The 21429-nt window shown below is 50.9% G+C and overlaps 1 protein-coding gene across 1 annotated transcript in view; it reads left to right on the top strand.

Annotated features, from left to right (window-relative positions):
• Positions 1–21429, top strand: part of HAX1 (HCLS1 associated protein X-1) — a 56935-nt gene that overhangs the window by 17937 nt on the left and 17569 nt on the right. The window contains exons 3-6 of the mRNA XM_078671143.1: positions 2108–2292; positions 6784–6844; positions 10490–10605; positions 10956–11109. Of these exons, the coding sequence (XP_078527269.1) occupies positions 2108–2292; positions 6784–6844; positions 10490–10605; positions 10956–11109 (516 nt within the window). The remainder of the gene's footprint in view (positions 1–2107; positions 2293–6783; positions 6845–10489; positions 10606–10955; positions 11110–21429) is intronic.

Genomic DNA, 21429 nt, shown 5'->3' on the forward strand with positions numbered 1-21429 from the left:
ATCAAGCTCTTCTTCAGTGTAGATGCTATTCTGTTAAAAATAGGGTATACCCTATCACGATTTCAAACCTGTTGAGTGTTCATCATGAGGTCTTTTCTAGAGAACACACTGTGCCACAGTGCGAAGACCTGTGTATGTAACCAGGTGGGACTGGCATTGGGGCAATAGAACAAAACTAAGTGGTAATCATATATTGGATGAAGTACCATCTACCATACACTATGGCAAGTCTTTAAGATGTGCCATGACCACACAGAAGAGCGATAATGAGGGCAAAGTTCCTTTTATAACGTCACAGAACTCAAAGATGTCTTACAATATCCTTGTAATGTACAGCAGATTGTATTTTATTAATTGTCACTAATGGTCACACCCCAACCCTTTCCGGAAAAAACATCAAATCATGGTCTCCTGATCTTTCACAGGACACAGTTGGTATGGTTCCAAAACTTGCAGCCATAGATGTCTCCTTTCGGCTAGCCACTGTTTAATTTCTGGGGAAATTGTTCAGAAGGAATAAAACCCGATTTTTCTCTTTCATAGTTTAAATAGTAGGCGCAATCCGGCTTTTCGCCCTGCGTTTTACAACGCTGCTTGTTCTGACAGGCATTGTGACCTCGCAACTCACCTGTAGTAAGTTTTTACGGTATAGTAGCTACGCCACTTTCTTATTACAGATGACTAGTGATATCACTAGACTTTAAAAAAATTTGAGGCAGATATTTATGCAAATATAGAGCAGTATAACATTACATAAGAACAAACATGAAAACTCAAACGTAAATCTCAGTAAAACAGAGGTCTGTATCGCCTGAGTGAGGCAGAGTGTTTTTGTAGCCCAGAACATTTCCCTTAAGAATCTAGAAGAAAGGCCACATAAACTACTGGCTCTAGTAACACCCAGTAAAGCAAAGCACACACGTCTAGGGCCCGTTGAGTACACTAATCTAACCAACTACAGAAAAGGACTTCAAGATACGTTTTTCTGTGATTTACTTTTTCAGAACTGTGTTTTCATGTTTGTTTGTACTTGGGTGATGTGTATATCTTGACAGTCAGTTAAATAACAGCTTTTTTTATTTTTTTATTTATATTTGTTGTTTATGACTTTCAATATGTGCGCCATATAACTTGCTTTTAGTATGTTTTTGAAATAAGTTCATGTTTAAGGTTTTATGTGGAGCTCTTATAACCATTTAATCCTTAAACAATATTCAAAGATATACATGTATGAACATTGATTCAATGCCTTGTATGTGTTAATTGTGTATAGTGTCTTCTGTGACTAGTGGAGGTCCTGTTTCTTTTCCATTTTAGCAGTCAGTTATGCTCATTAGACCCATCTTTATATGGTGGTACTACTATGGGATTCTTTTATAAAAAAGAGTAATTGGCTCGAGGTATCTATTGAGCGGACAAGTTAGATTTGATCATGTACTTGACAATGAATACCCTTGTTTGCACTACTTATTGTGCTTTCACACTTCTTATTTGTGTTATTTTTGTCTTTAAGTTATGTGTATCTAAATTCATTCCATTGAATGTTAGTTTTATTTTCTCTGTTGTGTGGGCAAATAAGGCAGAAGTGATGTCAGAGGTTAAAACGCTCCTTATAGAGCTGATCCGTTTCTTTGGCAGTGACATCTACTCCTCGGGCAAAACTGCTCTTGATGCCGCCTAACATATGTCTTACAATATTGTAAAATCATCACAATCTAGTGGGATGTCATTTATAGGACAGCGGGCATTGTGACCTCACAACTCATCTGTAGTAAGTTTTTACGGTATAGCAGCTACGTCCCACCAAATTGCTATAAAAATGAGGTGCGATAATTCTGACCACTACTACCCCAGTATTTTCGATCCAGTGTGATCCTTGGAGTGTTAAAAAATGAATGATTTGTTAGTGGATAAAGTACACATCCATAAAATGTTACTGGTACAGTAAATAACTTGTTAACTTCTTCATCCTTGTCAAAAGTAAGCAACAATGTGAGAGAGAAGAGTATCTGGTTTTAGTTTTACTTGTTCATCCAACTCTGCTTCCCTTCTTTATTTCTCCGACTGTCGGAGCTGTCTCATTGTTTGATGCTGTTATCACACGCAGAGCTTCCTAGTGCTGGTGAGTACCCTGTGGACCGAGGAAGGGGCCGGTCTCTGCGAGACTCCATGCTGAAGGAACCAGACAGTGACCCCCCTAAGAACAGCAAAGGCTCCCTACGTCCAGAAGCAAGGGACATACCTGGTTTCCGAACACCTGAGAGAAGAACTCCTTGGAGGCCTTTTGGCAGGGTATGTGGGGGCTGTGCACAGAAGGACCACTAAAGTTTATTGGAGCTGTGTAGGATCCAGTGAAGAAAGGGGGACATCTGGGTGCAGTAGGGTTAGAATCCCATGAGCATGCAAGGTATGGTGTAGAGAGTAAAGGGATGTCAAGTCAAGTCAAGTCAAGTCAAAAGATTTATATAGCGCGCTACATACCCAGAGGGTCTCAAGGCGCTTGAAGGAGGGTGGGGAATTACTTGTCGAATATCCATGTTTTAAGTTGCTTTCTGAATGTTAGGTGGTTCTGAGTAAGGCGAAGGTGAGTGGGAAGTGAGTTCCAGGTTTTAGCTGCCAGGTAGGAGAAGGATCTGCCTCCCATGGTGGTTTTGTTGATGCGAGGTACAGTGGCAAGGGCTTGGTTGGAGGATCGTAGCTGGCGGGAGGGGGTGTAGAAGGACAGTCGTGTGTTGAGGCATTCGGGTCCAATTTCGTAAAGTGCTTTGTGTGCGTGGGTTAGGAGGCGGAAAGTAATTCTCTTATTGACGGGGAGCCAGTGGAGGTTTTTCAGGTGACCAGAGATGTGTTCTTTACGCGGGATGTCTAATATGAGCCTGGCTGAAGCGTTCTGGATGCGTTGGAGTTTTTTCTGGAGTTTTGCGGTGGTACCGGCGTATAGGGTGTTTCCGTAGTCCAGGCGGCTCGTGACCAGTGCGTGGGTGACCGTTTTTCTAGTTTCAGTGGGGATCCAGCGAAATGTTTTTTTGAGCATGCGAAGAATGTTGAAGCAAGATGAAGAAACGGCGTTGACTTGTCTGTTCATCGAGAGTGAGGAATCCAGGATGACGCCCAGGTTCCGTGCGTGGTCCGTCGGGATGGGTGCTTTTCCAAGGGCCTCTGGCCACCAAGAGTCATCCCAGGCGGAGGGGGAGGTGCCTAGGATGAGGACTTCTGTTTTGTCGGAGTTCAGTTTCAGACGGCTGTGCTTCATCCATACGGCTACTTCTTTCATTCCTTCATGCAGGTTGGTTTTGGCGGTGTTTGGGTCTTTGGTGAGTGAGAGGATCAGTTGAGTGTCATCAGCGTAGGAGATGATGTTGAGGTTGTGTTGGCGTGCGATGGTCGCGAGGGGGCTCATATATACGTTGAAGAGGGTGGGGCTGAGTGAGGATCCTTGTGGTACGCCGCAGATGACTTCAGTGGCCTCTGACTTGAATGGTGGGAGGCGGACTCTCTGGGTTCTTCCGGTGAGGAACGAGGTGATCCATTCCAGTGCTTTTCCTTGGATTCTGACGTTTCTGAGGCGCTGTAAAAGGGTGCTGTGACAGACTGTGTCGAAGGCTGCGGAGAGGTCGAGGAGGATGAGGGCGACTGTGTCTCCATTGTCCAGTAGAGTTCGAATGTCGTCTGTTGCTGCGATGAGGGCGGTTTCAGTGCTGTGTTTGGCTCGGAAGCCGGACTGTGAGGAGTCGAGGGATTTGTTGGTTTCGAGGAAGGCGGCGAGCTGGTTGTTGACCGCTTTCTCGATGACTTTGGCCGGGAATGGAAGGAGCGAGATGGGGCGGTAGTTTTTGAGTTCGGTGGGGTCAGCTGTGGGTTTTTTCAGAAGGGCGCTGAGTTCTGCGTGTTTCCAACTTTCCGGGAAGGTTGCGGAGTTGAGGGAGCAGTTGATGACGTCTCGGAGGTGCGGTGCTATAATGGAGTCTGCTTTGTTAAAGATGTGGTGAGGGCATGGGTCTGTGGGGGATCCTGAGTGGATAGAGTTCATCAGACGGATGGTGTCCTCAGTGGAGATTGGGTTCCAGTCATTGAGGATGTTCAAGGGGGGTGGGGGTCCTGCAGAGGGTTGGGTGGGTTGGTCTTCGGGTCGGTTGTCGAAGCTGTTGTGGATGTCTGCAATTTTGTTGTGGAAGAATGAGGCTAGGGAGTCGCAGAGGGCTTGAGAGGGGGTGATGTCGTTGGAGTTGGCTGAGGGGTTGGTGAATTCCTTGACGATGTTGAATAGTTCCTTGCTGTTGTGGGCTTTGCTATCTAGTCGGTCCTTAAAAGCGGCTTTCTTGGCATTCCGGATCAGTTGGTGGTGTATGCGGGTGGCGTTTTTGAAGGCGTCCTTGGTGCTGGTGTTTGGGTCTTTTTTCCAGGCCTTCTCAAGGGAGCGACATAGTTTCTTGGATTTCTTAAGATCGTTGTTGAACCAGGAGGCCTTCTTGCTGCCTAGTTTGATATGTCGTTTTTTCAGTGGTGCTAGGATGTCGGCGCTGTTGGATAACCATTGGGTGAGGTTAGTGGCTGCTTGGTCGGAGTTTGAGGAGTGGGCGGGGGGGTTTTGAAGAAGCGATGAGGAGATCTGGTCGATGGTGATTTTGTTCCAGTTTCTTCGCAGAGTGGGTTGGGGGTTGTTGTTGGAAGTGGACTTGTTGTAGGTAAAGTGAACGCAGCTGTGGTCAGTCCAAAGGAGGGCTGTGGTGTGGCTGAAGGAGACATGTTTGCTGGAGGTGAAGATAGGGTCGAGTGTGTGACCTGCGATGTGGGTGGGGGTAGTGACAAGTTGTTTAAGTCCAAGGTTGGCGAGGTTGTCCAAAAGGGTGGTGGTGTTGCGGTCGTTGTTCTTTTCAAGGTGAAAGTTGAGGTCTCCCAAAAGGATGTAATCCTCGGAGGGGAGCGCGTGTGGAGTGATGAAGTCCGTGATGTCTTCACTAAATTGTGCGCGGGGTCCTGGTGGCCTGTAGAGGAGGGTGCCTCTGAGTGTGGTCTTGGGGTCGATGTGGATCTGGAAGTGAAGGTGTTCAGTGTTGGCGAGATTGACGTCTGAACTGGTTGAGATGCGGATGGATTTCTTATGGACGATAGCGATGCCTCCTCCTGTGTGGCCGGTACGGTCCTTGCGAATGATCTTATAGCCTTCCGGGATGGCAATGGTGATGTCTGGGGCTGATGAGGCGTTCATCCATGTTTCTGTTAGGAAGGCGACGTCTGGAGAGATGGTGTCTAGTAGATTCCAGAGGTCGATGGCGTGCCTGTGGACCGAGCGGGTGTTGAGCTGGATGCATTGTAGGTGGTTGGGGTCGGATATCTGTTGTGTGTTCGTAGATGAGGAGTTGTTCTTGGTGCCGTCGAACTTGCAGGAGTAGCAGGAAAAGGGTCCGTGGATGTGTCCAGGAGCGGCTTGGACGCAGTTGGGGGGACGGCCGGGGTCAAGGGCTAGGAGGGTGGTGGCATCGTACGTAATGCGGGAGGGGAGGGAGGTACGGGGGCCAGGGGGTCTGGCGCTGGGCGCGGTCCAGGCGCGGACGGGCGTAGACGGGCTTACCTTTGGCGCACCTTCGGCGCGGATTGGGCGCGGTCGCTGCGCGCAAGAGCAACTGTCATATGTGGATGGTGGAAGGGGAGGGGCGAAGGAGGGTCAGCTGGGAGGCGGGGCGGGCTGTGGAGGAGGTGCTACGAGGCAACAACAACAATGAAGATGGCGGCCCTCGCGTAAACTCGAGGTAGGCAGGGTCACCAAATGCACAATAATGGCTGCAGACTAATAAGGAAATGCGGCGTGCAGTACAGTATACAGTATGCAAACAGACACACTCAATGCAATTAATAGACAAATAATGCGGGCTTCAGGCACAGCGCAGCGGTAATACTATTAAAAGCGATGCAAAATGGTGTAATAGCGATCTAGAGGCACTCGCGCTATAGCGCTAATAAATTATGAGGCGCTATGCAGCTTTTGGCAAAGTTAGAGTAGGAGGCAGGGAGCGCAGTACGATACCAGGCAGGAGCTCTTGTGGGGGAGCGACCACTTCTGAAAGCGCCAGAGGGGTAGATGTATTAGGCCCAAGAGTGAGCTACATTTTGTTGGGATATTGTTGTGTAGATGGCATCAGTGACGTGTATATGGAAGAAACTACAGGGTTTCAGATAGTGATATTTGGTAAGTTGGAGTTAAGAGTACTCTAATGTTCATTCTTTTGGGTCTTTACCTTCCCAAGTGAGAGATTTTAGGTGAGAGGGTGGACACTGTGAGTACTCGAGGTATATTCTTTAATTGTACAGAGAGGGGGCTTTTGGTATCCTTGGATTTAAGGAATGCTACACCATCATAGGTCTGCACCGAAAGTGATTTAATTGCTTTGGTTAGGAGTAACACAGTGAATAAGTAAAGATGGGATTTTAGGATACTCTTGGAACGAGACCCAGGAATAGACTTACTCAGGGGTTCAAAGGGACCAAGCCTGCTGAAGCCTGTGGCTTTGCAGAGCACGGGGTGGTGTTGTTTACATGTATACTGCAGTTAGCAGGAATATACCGAGTAATCAGGAGACCATTTGAAGTCCTTTGCCTGTGAAGGCTGGCAAGGCCCCTGTGGTCAATGGGGGTGTTGAGAAAAGGGTGATCTTACCAGATAAGTGCTTTAGTAATCATGTACTTCAACAGGTGTACAATGGAGGTAATGTGTGTGTTGTATGGAATATTCTGTGATTGCTCTTTACCAGTGGTGATGCTCTTAGTGCCTTCTTTGTTGTTTAGATTGATGATTTCTGGAAGGTTCCACCACATACAGGAAAGGATGCTGCTCTAGAAGATAAAGGTCAGTACATTTTACTCTTTTTGCTAGAGTGGCATTAGGCATGAGATTTTCCGTCTGTTGATTAAGCTCCTTGGGTGTATCATCACAGTTGAAAATGAAGCTGGATGAGGTAAAGTGGTGAGACTTGTTGAAGAGCGACAGTACCTTGCTTCGATGGGAGAGCAGGGCATAGCAGAAAGGAGTGACTGAAACGAAATTAGCAAGGTACATGGTTGTATCATCTTTATTCAAGCAGTGATAACGTGGAAGTAGGATACAGAGACTATCCACTAGTGTGTGACAAAATGTTGTGAGTCCGACAAATAAAACAATTAGAGCCACAGCCTAATCCATTGGGTGTCCACAAGGAGAGGAACGATTGTCATTTGAAAAGCTTTAAATGCAGGTAAAAGAACATCTAGTTGAACCTTAGAAATAGAGTTGTATAGCATTCCGTGGAGATGGTTCCGTTTTAGTGCCTTCTCTTCAGGAGGGTGTAAAGTGTAGAAGTCTGTGTATGGAGGAGTGGTTGTAGAATCTGTGTCGAGGTAGGCATGCTGTACTTTATGGCCGGAGGCGAGTTGTAGAGCTCACTCTATTAAGCAAGCTACTTGACATTGGATGGGATCCGAGATGCATAGCTCTCTAGGGATAAATGAGCAGTACAACCTAGTAGTGGCGGGCAAGTACGAGAATGTCAACCTATCAGGGTCAACCTATCAGAGTCAACCTATCAGAGTGGTAGGTTGCATAACTCTCAGCACATACTTTGTAGGTAAAGACTATTTGTAGAGCCCTATTTTAGGAGTGACCCAACCCCCACTTTCTTTTTGCCTGTCAACTGATGTGATTTTGACTGGAAAGTGCACAGAGTTCCTGCTAACCAGGTCCCCAGTTCCAGATCTCTTTCCCAAAACTGTATAATTGTTTCCCCCAATTGGCAAAACCTTTAGCGCCCTATGTAAGTCCATAGTAAATCGTAACCCTGGTACCTAGAGCGTGAGGTACTAAAGAAGGTCCCTTAGGGCTCTAGCACTAATTGTGACACCCTAGGGGGAACCCTAACCAGGCACATGCTAGGCTGCCATTGCAGGCTGCGTGTCTTAGTGCAGACACAAGTGAAAACACAACATGTCACACATCCCTGCGTGAATATCTCCTAACACTGAATGTAATATTTTTAAGTCTCCCCTAGAGCAGGCCTAGCAGCCCTAAGTCAAAGTAAAGAATATTACATGTTAGGGCATACCTGCATGAGCTGGTATGCCCCTGTACTGGCCAGTCCTAATACTGCCAGTACAAGTGACCAGGGAAGCCATGTTAAAACATGTGCTGGACAGTGTTTTAAAACAAGATCCCAAGCTACATGATGGCTTCACTGTAGATAGGAATGTTTAGTATCAAACATCTTGTATTGATAAACCCACACTATTTACAGAGTTGGATTTACCAATACATGCACACAGAGGGGACCTTAGAGGTTCCCCCTTGTTAACCTACTAGCCTCTGGTGTGCACACCGACTGGTTTCTGCCAGCCTGCCACCCAAGACACTGTTCTGACCTCCTAGGGTGATAGCCTTTGCTCTCAGGAGACCCAGAACAAAAGCCTGTCCAGAAAGAGGGTGCCACCCCCTCCCACAAAATGGCCTGCTGATGAGCCTTTCTAGGCTGGCAGGCATCAAGGAGTTACCGCCTTTGAAATGCGAATCTGGCTCCCCTCAAAGGATAGGAAGGAGACTCCCTTTGTCCAAGCCCTCTTGGCACCTGGACACGTGGGAAAATTAAACTAGTCAGGTAGGCGTGCCACCCCCCAAGCTAGTACCACCCCTTAAGTGTGCTCAACTTAGGTTGACACAACTTTTCAGAAGTAGCCATCTTTGTGATGGCATACTTGGGAATTCTGGGACATGGTTATATCCCCTTCCCACAGGAAGTGGCCATATAGGGGGCATAGTGACCCCAAGGGTCAGTATTGGCTACCACCCTTCAATACCCTAAATTCAGTATTTAGGGGAGCGCCTTGTACCAGAAGAGTAGATCCTGATGACCTACGAAGTAGGACGCTGAAGAGCCACAAAATCAGAAGATTGAAGAGACCAGCTGACTTGGCCCAGCTCTGCCATCCTGTCTGCTGCTCCTTGTCAAAACTGTGCCAAAGACGTCCCGTCCTGCAGCGCCTCCAAAATCTGGGAGCACTGCCTACCTTCATTAAAGATCTAAGAACCCCCCTGGAACAGCTTAACTGTCCCCTGCATCATGCAGAAACTCCAAAGAAAGGACTCTGAGGACTCTGGAACGCCTGAAGCCACCACTGCACCCGTCGCTCTCAGCAGGAGGTGAAGTGGGCCAATGGTGCCCTCGAGGCCTACCAGCCCTCCAGAGCACAAGTACTTTGCTGTTTCACCCCTCGTGGACCCTCTGATGTCACCTGCAGCCTCTGCATGCAGGTCCCCTGTACTTCGACTGCTCCCGGTAAGAAAACCTGATGCCTAAAAACAGCTCTGCCCCCATCATCCCTGGGCCATAGAGATGAGGACCAAAGTTGCCCCTACGTCCCTGAGCACCGTGAGACTTAAGCCCCACTGGTGGTTCAGCAGACTGGCCACCCAGTGAAAGCCTGCAGCCTTGTTTCACCTTGACCGTTCTCGATAGAATAACATTTGTCACCAGATACTGTTTTGCATCTCTTCACCTAACCACCCTAGTGCCGCTGGTGGACTTCTGCTGGTGCTGCCTTGGACCTTGCCCACCACTCACCATAACTCCTGGAGAAGGGTCCCGTAAGTCACTTACTATACCTGAATGCTGCATCAACTTTTCCTTCCATAGGATAACATTGAAGTATCCAGACATTGCAAGTGTTGACATTTTGAACAAAAAATTATTTATTTTTTAAAAATGTACTCACCTGAATGATTTTCTTCTGATGCCTAAACATATATAAAGATACCTGCTATTTTTTATAAATTGGTGTGGAGCTCCTTCTTGAGTCGTGTCTCATTTACTGGCCATTGTGTGTATTTTCATGTGCCTTGCACTCCTCTGTGATAAGCCTAAGGCTGCCCGATCACACTACCCCTTAGCAGAGCACATTGGGATTGCCTAAACAAGCCCCTGTCCACTCATAAGGGAACACCTGGCTTTTTTAAACAAGATAACTCATTTTGATGTATCCTATAAAGAGCCAACTTCCTACACCTATGTATTGAGAGTTTGAGTTTCATGTAATGGCAAGTTGTAGAGGTCTGATAGGTCTGTAGGAACGGGATATTTGTGGATTTTTAATGTAGGGGGAAGTTCAAAGGGCTCTCTGCACGGAGAGTGTGAGCTTTAGGGTTCTCAGTGTGGAGTTGAAAATTATTAGAGATCACTAGGAAGAGAATGAGATGTATTTTTCTGTGGCAAGAGTGTTGTGCAGCTCTGTGAAGAGGAGGTGATTTCCACTACTCTCTTTAGGGATCATGGAATTCTTGGAGCTATGGTGGGTGAATGTGGTGTGTTGTGTTCGGAACATAGGTGTGAGATGGAGCTGCTGTTAAGAGCAGATAATCTCATGTGTACGCAGGATATAGAATCAAACAATGGACCATTTTGTAAGTTAGTGGAGAAGATAATGCTGTATTGAGCATGTTGATGCTTGTACAACTTCTTGTTTTATTTTGTAGATCTAGATTCTCAAGTATCGTCTGAGGGTCTTGACACAGTTCTAAGACCATCAAAACCAGAAACAAAATCCTATTTTAAGAGTGTGTCAGTCACCAAAGTAATGGGACCAGACGGGGTATGTATTATTCTTGAGCAGTATGCATGCACGTTTGACTGAACAAGAGTGACATCTTGCAATGCTTAGATTTCCTGTCTCAATCAATAAAAAAACTGATTTGCTTTTACGATTGCAGCATCTATCAGGGCTGGCTCCTCTAGAAAATATTTACTATAAATATAATAGTAAGATGGATATATTTCATGATAAGTATGAAACCCTTTTGGATCACTATAAAACAAAAATTTTAAATAAATCCTGTTCCTCCTTCACTCGTGATAATCTCCTAAATAATCCAAGTTTGGGATTGTTGGTCACCTGCTTTCCATGATTATTTCTCATTTTGACATGTTATATTTCTTCCTTAGACCATTGAAGAACATCGCACTGTCAAAGACAGCCATGGAACAGTAGAGACCACTGTAACCCGAAGGAAAGGTGACCAGGTGTTTGAAAGAACCGCGATCACCGATGAGAAAGGAGAAGAGAAAGTCTCAGAGAAGATGATCAATATGGACGATCGTGAGTGTCTCTCTAGAATAGGAACTAACATAGATTTCCAATTTTTATATACATATTGAGATGAATGCCTAGTTGGTCTCAAGTATATTATGTTGCTGTTGTTCAATTGCAAGAATATTGCAGTTTTCCTAAAGCAGTGGTCAAAAGAGCAGAGTGATTGAGTTAGACTGGCCTCAAATTCCAACAATCTAAGAACCCAACATTTAGCAGTGATGTACTCCTTAGTATTTGCCAATGGAAACCATGAAGTAGTCAGTCAATTACTTTATTCGATTCTTATAAGATCACTAGCAGCCCGTCCCGACGTTGTACGGGTATGAATTGCTGCCGACCAGTAGTATATTGTTTTGTAGGATTTCGTTTTGATAGCATTTCTTATCTGTGACAGGCCTGTGAAACGCTCCGATTCACAGTGCACTGCTGATGCACTTAAGAGTGCGCGTTCAGTAGTGTGTGAACTCGAGTTTCCCTACTTTATTTTTCCTTGCAATATTATATAGCGCAAACTCGACAACATGGCATGAGCACAATTTACATGGAGTGGCTTGAGCGCCGAGGGAGATGGCGGCGTGAGCCCGGAGCTCCGTGCCTCTTTCCCCACAATACTCCTGAAAACGGGGCCGGAGAACCCGCAAGTGCCCCGGAGCCGGTAGCGGACCTGAGGGAGACTGGCTGGGCGAGGTCTGAGCTGCTGGCGGCACTGCAGCGCCGAGATCGGCCGCCGATCGTAGCGGCCGCCTGAGTGAAGGGAGAGACGGCGGCGAGCAAGATGGCGGCCGCGACGGAGCCTTGACTGATCGAGGGCTACGCAGCGGTCCACACACCCGAAGCACACGGTGGGGGCGTGGCCGCCGTCTCGGACGGTCCCGACGGCGATACCCCCCGCAGCGGGAGGAGCTCCTTGACCCTCGGCTGCGGTGCGCGGCGACCGCGACCGCTAGGAGAAAGGGCCGCCAGGTACGTCACTGCCAGCGGAGCTCCCAGGCGGCTTCATTAACCGGGAGAGCGGAGAGACGATCTACGACCCAGCCCTGGGCACCGAACTTGATGGCGGGTGAGCGGGGGCAGCCCTGAGAGGTGGGCCACGAGGATCGGGAACTGCTGTAGTACGGCCCGGGGCCCCCCCCGCCCCCCGCCTCCTTTTTCTCGTCGCCCCCCCGCCGCGAAAGAGCGAATGGTGGTTGGAGACATAGCGGAGACGCCCTGCGGCCAGCGGAGGTCCCCCCGACAGCGCCAAACTCCCGATGGCGCGCCACACTTGAGCCGCTAGCCCAGAAGAGGGAAGACGGTATACCATAGTCCCCCAGGGGGAGGGCTGCACGGCAGGCGCTGCTTCTGGAGTGCGGCAACAGAGCAGTGGGATCCCGTGGCGCACAGGAGCCGGCCACGTGGCTGAGGCCCGAGGGAAGAAAGAACGAACGTCTACAGCCCCCGGGGGCCGGGGACCACGACAGGCGCCACTGCTGGGGTGTGACATCTGCGAAAGCGCGACCCCATAGCGCACAGGGACAGGTCGCGAGGCCGTGGCCCGGGGGGGTCTCAGCCAACCGGGCAGGCCGAGCAGGACGAAGTCAACCACGATGGGGAAGCCGAGGACCAAGGCGGAGGAGGCAGAGCCATCTGATGCGGCGGAGGGGGGCCCCGCCGGGCAGACGGACCTGCAGCGGTTACAGGACCGGATACTGGAAGCCATAACGGCCACTCGAGACGCGCTCCACAACGATATTGCGCAAGTGGCGTCGGGACTGGGCTTGCTCCGGGCGGACCACGATAAATTGAAAGACAGGGTCAAGGACGCTGAAACGGTGATCAAGGACCTGGCGCCGGCTCACAAGGTGATGGAAGGGAAGCTAACGGAAGCCCTGGACCGCATACGCACCCTGGAAAGGCGGGCAGAGGACGCGGAAAATAGAAGCCGGCGCAGCAATGTGCGGATCGTAGGCGTACCGGAGACGGAGGGGGCGAAGGACATGGTTGCCTACATGGAGGAATGGCTGAAAACAGTGGTGGCGCCGGAAGGGCTCTCATCATTCTTCACACTGGAGCGTGCACATAGAGTCCCCTCAGGGCCTCCCAGGCCCGGGCTCCCACCCAGACCGATCATAGCCAAGTTGCTCCATCACAAGGATAGGGACTTGCTCCTGCGGAGAGCTCGGGAGGATGGCCCCTTCCAGATTGCGAACAGCAGGGTCACGCTTTTCCCGGATTTCACCTTCGAGACACAGAAGCAGCGGGCCTCCTTCCTTACAATCAAGAAGGAACTGCGGAATGAGGGGGATAGCCTACTCGTTGCTTTTCCCAGCCAGGCTCCGAGTGGTGGTGGACGACAAGGCGAGCTTCTTTAACACGTCAGCAGAGGCCTGGGACTGGTGGGAGACATACAAAGCTGGGACGGACGGCGCCAGAGCACAGGAGGAGCGGGAGAAGGAGCGGGGGCGTTCGCCACAGCGGCCGCGGAGGTCGAGGAGGCTGAGGAAACGAGGGCAGGGGAAGATGGGACCAACGGCCTCCCAGACCGAGGCAGAACGGCAGGCCGCACTACTGGAAGTGGGAAAGCTGAGTCGAGCAGAGGGCCCCGGTTCTGGGGGGGCGATGGACTCGGACGCTCTTATATCGGCCTCTGGCTCAGAATCGGACATTTCTGGGATTCATCGGACTGGAGAGCCGCTGGTGACGCCGCAGACGGCGGACGAGATCCTGAATGTCTGAACTGCTGGCAGAAGACTATGGGTAATGTTTGGGAAGCTGGGAGGGAGACCCATGCCTAAGTATATAGCGGGCTCCGGGGCACACCGGGGCACCCGTAGCAGGGAGGACATGGAGAATTGGGGAGGGAGCGAGGAGCTGGGCGGCGCAGCCCCCCTCTGGACGAGGCCGCACTCCGTAGGCCCGTAAGGCACCCACGGCTACGGCTGTGTAGTTAAGACCTGGGTTGATCAGGTGTGGGAGTTTGGATGGGGACTGATATCTTGGTATTGGGGCCTGTTCTGGGGGAGGGGGGGGGGTTCCACAGTTGGGGATTGTTTACCCTTTTTGAAGTTATTGACCCGGGGTACACCACGGGTAGGACTGCTGAGATGTTTTGTTTTGTTAAGGGGGGGCACCACCACCATTGCAGGGCGGGAACTGGAGGGAATGTGTCGACCAGATCGTTGGGACAATGGCTAATGTGAATAACTTGAACTGTATTACCTGGAATGTGCGGGGCCTACACACCATGCAGCGCAGACACAAGGTACATGCATATTTAGTGCGGAGGGGAGTGCACATCGCCATGCTGCAGGAGACGCATCTTACACGGCGGGAGGGGGCAGCGCTGCAGAGAAGGTGGCGGGGACAGGTTTTTCATACCAGCTACTCTGCATATGCTAGGGGGGTACTAATTTGGATTAGGGCAGGCATACCTTTCCAACTCACGCGCCAATGGGTGGACCAGGAATGGAGGTATGTGGTGGCGGAGGGGAAGCTGGAAGGTAGAGATGTGGTCTTAGCTAGCATTTATGCCCTGAATTCGGACCAGCTGGCTTTCCTCACGACACTATCAGGAACGCTGGCTCACTCCCTGGCGGGCCCGGTCCTGCTGGGGGGTGACTTCAACTCCATCACGGACCCTTTGTTGGATAGGTCCCATCCCCCCCTACATGATTCCCCGGTACACAGGCTGGCTAGAGGTAGAAGGGAGTGGCAAGAGAGTTGGGAACTGACGGATGTCTGGAGAGGGCAACACCCGGCTGACCGGGATTACTCATTCTTCTCCGGACTGCACGACTTGCATGTCCGATTGGACACGATACTCTGCTCCCGGGGGGTGCTGCCATACGTCACTGGATCGGAGTACCTGTCGAGAACGATCTCTGACCATAATCCACTCCTGATCCGGCTGGCTTGGGTGGCGGGGACACCCAGGATCCCGATCTGGAAACTACGGCCTGAGACCTTGGAAGACCCCCTATTCGAGGCGGCCCTGGCGGAGGGGGTGGCCTCATATTTCGCGGAAAATGAAGGGACGGCGTCCTCCAGGGCGATGGAATGGAACGCCTTTAAGGTAGTGGTGAGGGGTATCTGCATCAAAGACTATGTAGGTGTGCGAAAAGTGTTGCTGGGCGATCTAGCTAAGGCGGATACCAGGTTGAGAGAAGCGGAGAGGGAGCGGCCCGGACACCCTGAACTCCAGGAGACACTCTGTGCGGCTAGGGAGGCGGTAGCAGTTGAGGTGGAGAGGCTTCGAGCTTTTGACTTTAAGAGGTATGTGCTGCGCTCCCATGTGGACGGAGACAAGGCGGGCACCCTTCTGGCGTGGCTTTCGAACCCCACTAGACGGTGCACTCCCATACTCCACCTGAGGGATACGTCGGGTGTAGTGCAGCACACTCAGTTGGGCATAGTTGACGGCTTCCGGGAGTATTACGAGGGCCTATATAAGAGTGCCCCAGGAGACCGGCCGGGTCTGGCAGAACCCTTCTTGACGGGCCCACCTCTACGACGGCTAGAGGCAGAGCAGGCGAAAGACCTGGGCTCGGACATTGAGTTAGGGGAGATCAGGTCGGCGGTGCGACGCATGGCACGACACAAGTCGCCGGGAATAGACGGGCTCCCCATAGAATTCTATGGCAAATATCTAGATATCCTGGCCCCAAGACTGTTGACCGTCTATAAAGAGGCCAAGGCGGCGGGCCAACTACCGCAGTCAATGCGGGAGGCATTGGTGGTCCCACTGCTGAAGCCCGGTAGAGAGAGTAGTGACCCGGCGTCCTATCGACCACTCTCTATGCTCACCGCGGACTACAAGATCCTGAGCTCCATACTGGCAGCGAGGCTCCTGCCACACATGACGGACCTCGTGCACGAAGACCAGAATGGTTTCATCCCAACGCGCAACACCACGATCAACATCAGAAGGCTTGTCCGCCTCATGGACGGGCTGAACAGCGGAGATGGGACGGAACTGGTCCTTTCGGTTGACATCGAAAAAGCCTTCGACAGTCTAGAGTGGGACTACCTCTATGCAGTAATGGAACGGTTCGGGCTGGGGACCGGCTATATTCATTGGACGAAGGTCCTTTATGCGGAGGCGATAGCGAGAGTGAGGGTGGGATCAACGGTGTCCCTCCGATACCCGGTTGAACGGGGCACTGGGCAGGGTTGCTCTCTCTCGCCGTTGCTATTTGCACTGGCTATAGAACCGCTGGCGGCTCAGGCTCGGACTGGGCGGCACTTCCGTGGAGTGCGGGCCAGAGACGGGCAACATTTCATATCGCTGTATGCCGATGATCTACTGCTGTTCCTCCATGATGGCGTTGAGGACTTGCAGGGAGCGGAGGCGCTGCTAGAGAGCTTCGGAAAGATGTCGGGCCTGAAAGTTAACTGGCCCAAGACGAGCTTGTTCCCGCTGCGGGAGGGCGCTGCCCAGCCGCACCACCGATCGGAAGTAGCTTGGGAGCCTGCCTGTATTAAGTACCTGGGGGTCCAAATTTACCATAAGGCGGAAGACTTGCTAGAGGGCAACCTGGGGCGATGTGTGCGTGGATTGAGGGGCTGCATGACCTTCTGGGCCACATTGCCGCTATCGGTGGCTGGCCGGATCTCCTTGCTGAAGATGGTCGCGCTGCCAAGATTATTATATTACTTCCGGACGCTCCCGATCTGGCTACCTGGCTCCTTCTTTAGACTACTTAAATCTCTGATCACGACATTCATTTGGGGAGCGGGACGGTGTAGAGTGGCGCTGGCCACGCTCTCTCGCCCGAAAGATGAGGGGGGATTAGCGGTCCCGGACTTCGAGCTTTATTACCTAGCGGCCCAACTGCAGGTCTTCACGCAGGAGGTGGCAAGGGAGTTTCGGGGTCCGGAGGGTGACATCTTGCGGGGAACGCCCAGGCCCGTCCTGGCTTATATTACTCTCCAACAGCGGCTGGACAATAGGGATTTATCGCTGGAGCAGCGCACATACCGCCAATGCTGGAACCGGGCACAGAGGAGAGCCGGAATTCGGCGCCCGTACGCACCGGAGATCCCTCTGGGCATGTTAACAGCCCTACCGCATGGCGGGGACTGGTCACATCTGCAAGGATGGGAAGAAGCGGGAGTGCAAGTGGTGGGAGACCTGTACGAAAATGGCGCGCTGCTCCCGTTTCAGGAGTTAATGGAGCGCTTTGACATCCCAAGAGGGGGATTTTTGCTACACGCGGCGGTGACCAGGGCAATGCAGGCCCACTGGGGCACGGGGCTTGAGGAGCCCGAGACGGCAGCAGCGTGTCAGTACACTATGATGGCGGCGGGAACACTCAAGGCAGTCACATGCCTTTACAATCGGATGATAAGAGAGCACATTCCTCCTCTTGCATCTCTGAAAGCCAAGTGGGAGGCGGACCTGGGTAAGGACATGTCGGACACGGCTTGGGCACAGCTGGTCCGAAGGGCCCGCAACAGCACAAGAAACGCTAGATTCCAACTAATCCACTACTACATATTACATAGGGCATACATGACCCCGGGTAGGATCAGGCGATATTTTGGTGCAGAAACAGCGTCCTGTCCCCGATGCCTAGCTGAGGGGGCCGAATTGGTGCTCATGCTGTGGGCGTGTCCGGCCCTGCGGGGATATTGGCAAGAAATAGGGGTGGTGCTGAACGAGGTGACTGAAAGGACCGTAGACTATGGCCCGGCGGAGTGCATTCTGCACTGGTTTCCCCATACCCCCAAAAACAAACTCACGAGCAAGTTCATTGATATGGGACTGATGGTGGCTAAGAGGGAGATCACCAGGAACTGGAAGGCGAGGATGGGGCCAACTCCGCGGAGGTGGCGGCGGGAATTCTTGAAGTGGGCGGCGGCTGACAGCTCCTATAGATACCAGATTGCGCGCAGGTCCCCTAGCCAGACAGCGGCAGATGCGGCGACCTCTTGGGAAGTAATGGTACAGGCACTCCGGGACAACGAGGCAGATGAGGAGGAAGAGGCCCCCGAGGCAGGAAGGGAGACAGAGACTAGCTGAGGCCCCGAGAGCATCAGATACACAGGAGGACAGGCACTAGTACTCCAGGAACGAACGCTATAAGTGCATTAGATGGGTGGTGGTGAATGGGGTGGGACAAGGGGGGGAGTTCTAGGTTTTTGCGCAGGGGGTGGGAGTTGGGGGTTAGCGCATAGGTTAAGTAGGACTGTAAAAGTAGTCATGCACACGATCCGGACACCGATTACTCCTTTGATCTGGACGTCGGGCATGTGAGCGCAGAGATATCATCGCCGCCCGACCCCCGGGTTGTGGGCATAACGGCTGTGTACTGACCACCAATTACTATTGTATATCTGCTCATTGTTATGAAACAACTTGCGCATGTATGGGCCTGTACAGGCATGACTGCAATAAAAATTATTTAAAAAAAAAAAATGAGCACAATTTACATTACAGAAGAACACATTCATTTGTGGTAGGCACGGGGAGACAAAGCGATTTGCCTGGAATCACAGGATGTTGAGCTGATGCCGAGATTCAAACGTAGCTCCCCAGCTCTAAAGTTCGCAATTCTAGAACTTGTGGCGGGAGGTGTGTCTAAAAGTGTATGTCGATGCTGGCCATCAATGAGAGAGACCTGTGCATTTTTCAAATCGGTGGTGAAAAAATATGAGTATGTTGTTGGAGATGTGGGCCGCCGTGCCAACAATGTACTTACCGGGGGAGGGTAAACACCCATTATTCTGCAACTTTCTTTCCGCTTACTTTCATTACGAAAGTACCATGACTCCGCAATGCCATTATAACGCATGGCATTACATTTTATATGCTTTTACCATGCATACTTTTACAACGAAATTCGTTGTAAATGCATGAATGGTAAAACATTTTTTTTTTTTAATGTTTGGATAATTTAAGTGTGAGAAGTTGGCCTGGTATATGATGTCCACAGTTCTGTGGGCACCTTGTATCAGTCCAAGCAATCCCTTATGGTGGTGGTTGTAAGTCAACCTTAAAGACAAGCTATCCTAGAGGTAGCATGGACTAAGCAGCCTAAAGGCTTAACTCAAGAGGACATGTGAAGCCATCTGTTTTACCATATGCAATCCTGTAATATCAGATGAAAGGACACCACACAAGTTATATATTATCAAAATATATGTATTTATTCTTAGAATAATCCCCACTACTCTTTATGAGCAATGAAGCACAAGCGTTTAAATAAAAGCACAGTATAACATACACAAGTTGCACAGTTATGGATGAGGCCTGTGGCCACTCAAACCATATATCAAAAAAGTGGTATAACAATCACTAATCGATCGGGGGTAAGGCCTAGGGCCTTGGGAATCGCTGGGACTACACTGGACCAACAGCAGTTAGGACGGGAGTAGCCCGCGGGATTCGGGCGCAGTGCAGAAAGCACACGCATGCACCAATGCAAAGTCAATGGTGCGTAAAAGTTATCGAGTTACAGTTTTAAGAGTCTTCCGACTGGACTAGAAGGACAAAACTTTAGACTTAGACACTAGAGGTGTAAACCACTACAGGAGCACCGGTGTTCAAGAGTTACCTCACCCACAGGAAGCGGGTGCACAGGTGCAAAGATGTGTCGGGTTTCGTCACGAAGATCTAGGGTGCCTGGAGATGAAGATGCTGCAGGCGTGCAGAAGGGAAGTGTCCGGTGCAATCCAAGGGTGGATCGAAGTTGTAGAGTACCTGAAAGCAGAGGGGACAGAGTCTGGGTCACTAGCCAGTGACCAGGAAGGAACCAGGAAGGAACCAGGCAATGTCGGGTGCAATCGGGTCGATGTCGTGAAGCTTGTCTCCGCTGCCACGTGGTCTCTGGGGCACCGAGGATGTCCTGGAGTGAATCACGAGCTGTCCCACGAAGGCTCTCGCTGTCGGCGGTGTCGGCTTCAAGATCGGAGTCAACAGGCCTTGGCAAATGCAACCCACGCAGGATTCGAAGATGTCTTCTTACTCGGACCAGCAAGGTCTGAGCGGGTGCTTCTTTTCAGGAGAGTGAGGGCCAGTCTGGAGCAACCAGACTAGCAGAGCAAATTCAAAGGTTCGTCGGTACTAGGGCCACTAGCCAACGGGCAAGCGAGCGGACCAACGCGTCGAGCAGGAAAATGCAAAAGGGCCCCACGCAGCACTCGTCGAGTGTGGAGGGGTGAGCTTCGGTGCAAAGGCTGCTCGGGGCTGGAGCTTCTCAGACTCCAATGCACAGCTTCGAGGGAGCCTCGGATGCTGCACGGTCAGCGCTTCGTAGTTTTTCCAAGATGGCCGACCCCACGCTTCAGGTCACCTCCACGGGTCTCAGCTCTGCAGGGACTGTGGATCGGGCTGTTAGAAGGCAGGCACGCTGGTTCTTGTCGATCTCTGTCGCTCGAGTTCCGGCGGGAACTGCAACAAAGCAAACGTCGAGGTGCTGGATGATGCCTGTTTGCACAGGGTGGTCACTCCTTGACCACAAGGGAGATTCTGCAGTCTTCTACGTCGAGTAGGATGTCGAAGGGTCCAGAGTTTCGTTTCATAAGTTTCAGTCAGGATAATCTGATGTGCATTGGCACTGCTCCCACCTATATTCCAAATCTGGGGGCTGGATTACCTGCTAGGTCCCTCCTATGGGTGGGACCTGGGAAGGGGGTGGTTACACCCCTTTCCCTTTGTCCAGTTTCACGCCAGGACTGGGGCAGGATGGCCCCAGAACCGGTTTGACTGGAATCTGCCCAGGGACACCTTGTGCGCCCCAGGCAGTGTCTAGTTTCTTTCAACCCTCCCTGCTACAATCCACTATCTCCTATCTGGGGTGGTGTGACACCTCCCTGTGACAGGAAACCCTTTGTCCAGGCGTTCTCTGCCAAGTTTCGGTCAGCAGCACGAGGCCAGACATGTGTCTGTGGCAGCAGCATCCATTTTGTGATGCTGGGGCCCTGGTTAGGATTAACCGCGTTTTCAGTAAAGTAACATGTCTTCTCCCTCTAGAAGGGTGGAATGCTACCCCCGTCGCCAGAACTGGCGAGTGGGTAGTATTCCAAAGTGTATGACACCAAACACGACATGTTTTGATAAAGCCAAACCAAAGTTAGCATTAACCGTGAGGATTATAATGCACTTAAGAGTATATGGTATGGCAGTATCACTGGAACAGCTGCACGGAAATGGTTCCGACCTCTGCAGACAGGCTCAGCTCATGCTAGAGCACCATCTCACATAAAACCAATCACTCTGCCTCCAGGATTGTTAAGGCCTGCCATAGGAGTGACTTATAGGTATATATGTGTCCAGATATAGGTTTAGATATAGGTATACTATATCTAAGCAAGGGGTGATTACACCACCTTGCCCCAGCTGAGGGA

The sequence above is a fragment of the Lissotriton helveticus genome, chromosome 12, assembly GCF_964261635.1.
Source record: "Lissotriton helveticus chromosome 12, aLisHel1.1, whole genome shotgun sequence".
Lineage (NCBI taxonomy): Eukaryota > Metazoa > Chordata > Amphibia > Caudata > Salamandridae > Lissotriton > Lissotriton helveticus.